At 52.7% G+C, this 4034-nt stretch overlaps 1 protein-coding gene across 1 annotated transcript; it reads right to left on the bottom strand.

Moving 5' to 3' along the window:
* Positions 1–657: 657 nt before the first annotated feature.
* Sox2 (SRY-box transcription factor 2) lies at positions 658–3159 on the bottom strand. Its single transcript, XM_021196361.2, has one exon. The coding sequence runs from the start codon at positions 2705–2707 to the stop codon at positions 1748–1750; it is 960 nt and encodes a 319-aa protein (XP_021052020.1). The 5' UTR covers positions 2708–3159; the 3' UTR covers positions 658–1747.
* Between the last annotated feature and the right edge of the window lie 875 nt (positions 3160–4034).

Raw genomic sequence — 4034 nt, 5'->3', positions numbered from 1 at the left:
GGGGGAAATAAATAAATAAAAAGTCCATGATAATTAAGGGAATTTTGCAAGCCGCTCTTCGCTTTTCCCTCACCCCAAACAGGAAAACGTAGAGGACAAAGTTTATGAAGTCAGGAAACAAAGACAAAACCACTTGTTTCCTCACACAATAGCAGGGCTAGAGTCACCCAGCCACCTACCCCACAGAACACTCGGCGTGTCTACTTTGTAATTATTCCGATACAAGAAGCATCATTTTCCCCTATAAACCACATTTCAAAGGGCCATTGTGCTGTGAAGAAAATGAAAACCAACCCCGCCAACCTGGTTCTGATTTGGCGCAGTATCTCATCTGCTAAGCTACACGAAAAATTTCAGAATCGACTCGTTCTGGCAACAAGTGCTAAAGCGAGCTTAAGCCCACATCGCGCTTATTCTCGCTGCTCAGGGAAGGAGGGGGTGGACTTACAATATACGCTTCTAGTTTCTATTCTAGAAATGTCAGCGCATTTCAGTTCTCCGTTATTAATCATCCAGCCATTTTTTATCTTCTGCAGTTAGAGCTAAGACATTGCTGGTTACACCAAGTCCTTGGTGGCTGAACAGTTAGTTATCCAGTTCCCCAAGAAGTTATGTATAAGCATGCTAGCCACAAAGAAATGAAAGACTCAGGCATAATTTCAGTGTCCATATTTCAAAAATTTATTTATCTCAAACTGTGCATAATGGAGTAAAAACTTAAGTTGAAAATGTAGCTGTTATAAGGATGGTATTAGTTCAAATATATACATGGATTCTCGGCAGCCTGATTCCAATAACAGAGCCGAATCTTTTAAAATACAACTACGGAAAATAAAAGGGGAAAAAACCTTAAAATATCACAATTTACAGAAATATTACAAACCATAAGAAAATATTTCAAACACAGTAATTCCATATTTTTTATGTGAACAAAATGAAAGGGTGGGATTGAACAAAAGCTATTATAAATTACCAACGATATCAACCTGCATGGACATTTTTTTTTGCCTTTAACAGTAAGTTAAAAATTTAGTACAATCTAGAACGTTTGCCTTACCCAAGACCACGAAAACGGTCTTGCCAGCACTTGTTCTCATGTTTTCCTTTTGTACAATTTTAAAACTAAAATGTTCAAACCCGAATAAACTCCTTCCTTGTTTGTAACGGTCCTAAATTTAAGCTGCAGAATCAAAACCCAGCAAGAACCCTTTCCTCGAAAAATATTGGCAAATTCTCAGCTTATAAACAATGGACATTTGATTGCCATGTTTATCTCGATAAATACTGTACAAAAGTTGCTTGCAAATATTAAAACTTTTTTTTCATCGCCCGGAGTCTAGCTCTAAATATTACTGGTAAAGACTTTTGCGAACTCCCTGCGAAGCGCCTAACGTACCACTAGAACTTTAAAAAAAAAGTTTTGCGTAGTTTTTTTTTCCTCCAGATCTATACATGGTCCAATTCCCCCGCCCTCCCCGCCGCCCTCAGGTTTTCTCTGTACAAAAATAGTCCCCCAAAAAGAACTCCCAAGATCTCTCATAAAAGTTTTCTAGTCGGCATCACGGTTTTTGCGTTAATTTGGATGGGATTGGTGGTTTTTTCTCCGCAGCTGTCGTTTCGCTGCGGAAGATTTTTTTTTTCCTTTTGAGCATTATCAGATTTTTCTTACTCTCCTCTTTTGCACCCCTCCCAATTCCCTTGTATCTCTTTGAAAATCTCTCCCCTTCTCCAGTTCGCGGTCCGGCTCTCACATGTGCGACAGGGGCAGTGTGCCGTTAATGGCCGTGCCGGGCACCGGGCCGCTCTGGTAGTGCTGGGCCATGTGCAGTCTACTGGGCGCAGCGGGCTCCGGCACCTCGGCGCCGGGGAGGTACATGCTGATCATGTCCCGGAGGTCCCCGGCCTGGCAGGGCGCCCTGGAGTGGGAGGAAGAGGTAACCACGGGGGGGCTGGAGCTGGCCTCGGACTTGACCACAGAGCCCATGGAGCCCAGTGCCATACCGGGGGTGCCCTGCTGCGAGTAGGACATGCTGTAGGTGGGCGAGCCGTTCATGTAGGTCTGCGAGCTGGTCATGGAGTTGTACTGCAGGGCGCTGACGTCGTAGCGGTGCATCGGCTGCATCTGTGCCGCGCCGTGAGCGTTGAGGCCTGGGTGCTGCGGGTAGCCCAGCTGCTCCTGCATCATGCTGTAGCTGCCGTTGCTCCAGCCGTTCATGTGCGCGTAGCTGTCCATGCGCTGGTTCACGCCCGCACCCAGGCCGGCGCCCACCCCAACCCCGCTCGCCATGCTGTTCCCGCCGGGGGCCAGCAAGCCTCCGGGAAGCGTGTACTTATCCTTCTTCATGAGCGTCTTGGTTTTCCGCCGCGGCCGGTATTTATAATCCGGGTGCTCCTTCATGTGCAGAGCGCGCAGCCGCTTGGCCTCGTCGATGAACGGCCGCTTCTCCGTCTCCGACAAAAGTTTCCACTCGGCGCCCAGGCGCTTGCTGATCTCCGAGTTGTGCATCTTGGGGTTCTCCTGGGCCATCTTACGCCGCTGCCCCCGGGACCATACCATGAAGGCGTTCATGGGCCTCTTGACGCGATCCGGGCTGTTCTTCTGGTTGCCTCCGGTCGCCGCCGCCGTGGCGTTGCCTCCTCCGCCGCCGCCCCCCGAAGCTTGCTGCGGGCCCGGCGGCTTCAGCTCCGTCTCCATCATGTTATACATGCGGGCGCTGGGCGCGGGCGCGGCCCGCCGGCGGCCGCCGACCCTCGGCCCGGCCGGGACTGCGGGGGCCGCGCTCGGGGGCCGGGATGCAGGGGCCGCGGGCGGGGGCGTCGGCGTGCACGGCCCTGCGCGGAGATCTGGCGGAGAATAGTTGGGGGGAAGCGGAGCTCGAGACGGGCGAAGTGCAATTGGGATGAAAAAACAGGCGCTGTCCTCCTCGGGCCGCCGCGATTGTTGTGATTAGTTTTTGGAAAGGCTTAAGCCTCGGGCTCCAAACTTCTCTCCTTTCTTTCTCTCTCCTCTTCTTTCTCCCAGCCCTAGTCTTAAAGAGGCAGCAAAGTACTTTTCCCTTTTTGCAAACACTCTCTTCTCTGCCTTGACAACTCCTGATACTTTTTTGAACAAGTTAATAGACAACCATCCATGTGATGGGGGCTGTCAGGGAATAAATGGGTTTCCGGCGGCCAATCAGCGAGCGCCGGCTCCTGCGCCGGAGCCCAGCCTCGCCAGAGGGTTTTGCATGAAAGGGGGCGGGGCCTGCCGCGCCGCCGAGCCGAGCCCAGCAGAGCGCTGTGCCCCGAACCGCGCGGGGGAGGCGGGCCCGCAGCCTGCAGCCGGCCGCGGGGGAACCTTTGTATCCCCCCCCCCCGCCCCCGTTCTCAGCAACAGGTCACGGCGCACGCCTGTTCGAAGGAAGTGGGTAAACAGCACCAAGACGACAGCTCCTTTCCCCCCATGCTACGGAATATTGGCTCTCTCTTGGGTACATAAGGGTGGATGGGGCGCGGGAAGCTGGGGCCAGGGTGGGGCAAGGCCCATGGGTGGTTCAGGGCGACCGTCCAACTAGTATTTCAGGAAGCTGGCAGGGCCGGAGGTGGTGTGCCATTGTTCCTGCGCTCATCCGCGGCACTGCGCTCTGTCCCAGCCCCTCTTCCAACCTTGTCGCCAACACCCACTCATCCCCTCTTCTCTTAGTACAATCCAGAAGTTAGACCCAAGCCTCGGGCCTCAGCGCCCTCCTGGCTTCCGTGTCATCGGCTCGGTTCCTAAATACGAGTCCTCTGCCCATGTGGCTGACTGTAGAGCAGAGCTAGGGCCAGGCCTTGTTCCTAGCCTTCTCCTAGGTCGACTCAGGTGTGGCTCAAGGAACCGCAGCACGTGTACTCAACCCTAATTCCCTCCTCCACCAATCTGCCTTGTCCAAAGGGTGCAAAGGCAAAACTTGAACTCTGCCCCCTCTCTTTCTAACTTCCAACCCCGACACAAGAGGATTTTCAGTGGTGGCAGTTTCAGATGAGACCTTGGGGACGAAAGCATCAACGGAAAG

Source organism: Mus pahari, chromosome 4 (genome assembly GCF_900095145.1).
Source record: "Mus pahari chromosome 4, PAHARI_EIJ_v1.1, whole genome shotgun sequence".
NCBI classification, from domain to species: domain Eukaryota; kingdom Metazoa; phylum Chordata; class Mammalia; order Rodentia; family Muridae; genus Mus; species Mus pahari.
This window is presented reverse-complemented; position numbering and strand designations above follow the sequence as displayed.

Coding starts and splice junctions, on each gene's coding strand:
- Sox2 (XM_021196361.2), bottom strand. CDS start 2,707: ATGTATAACATGATGGAGACGGAGCTGAAGCCGCCGGGCCCGCAGCAA.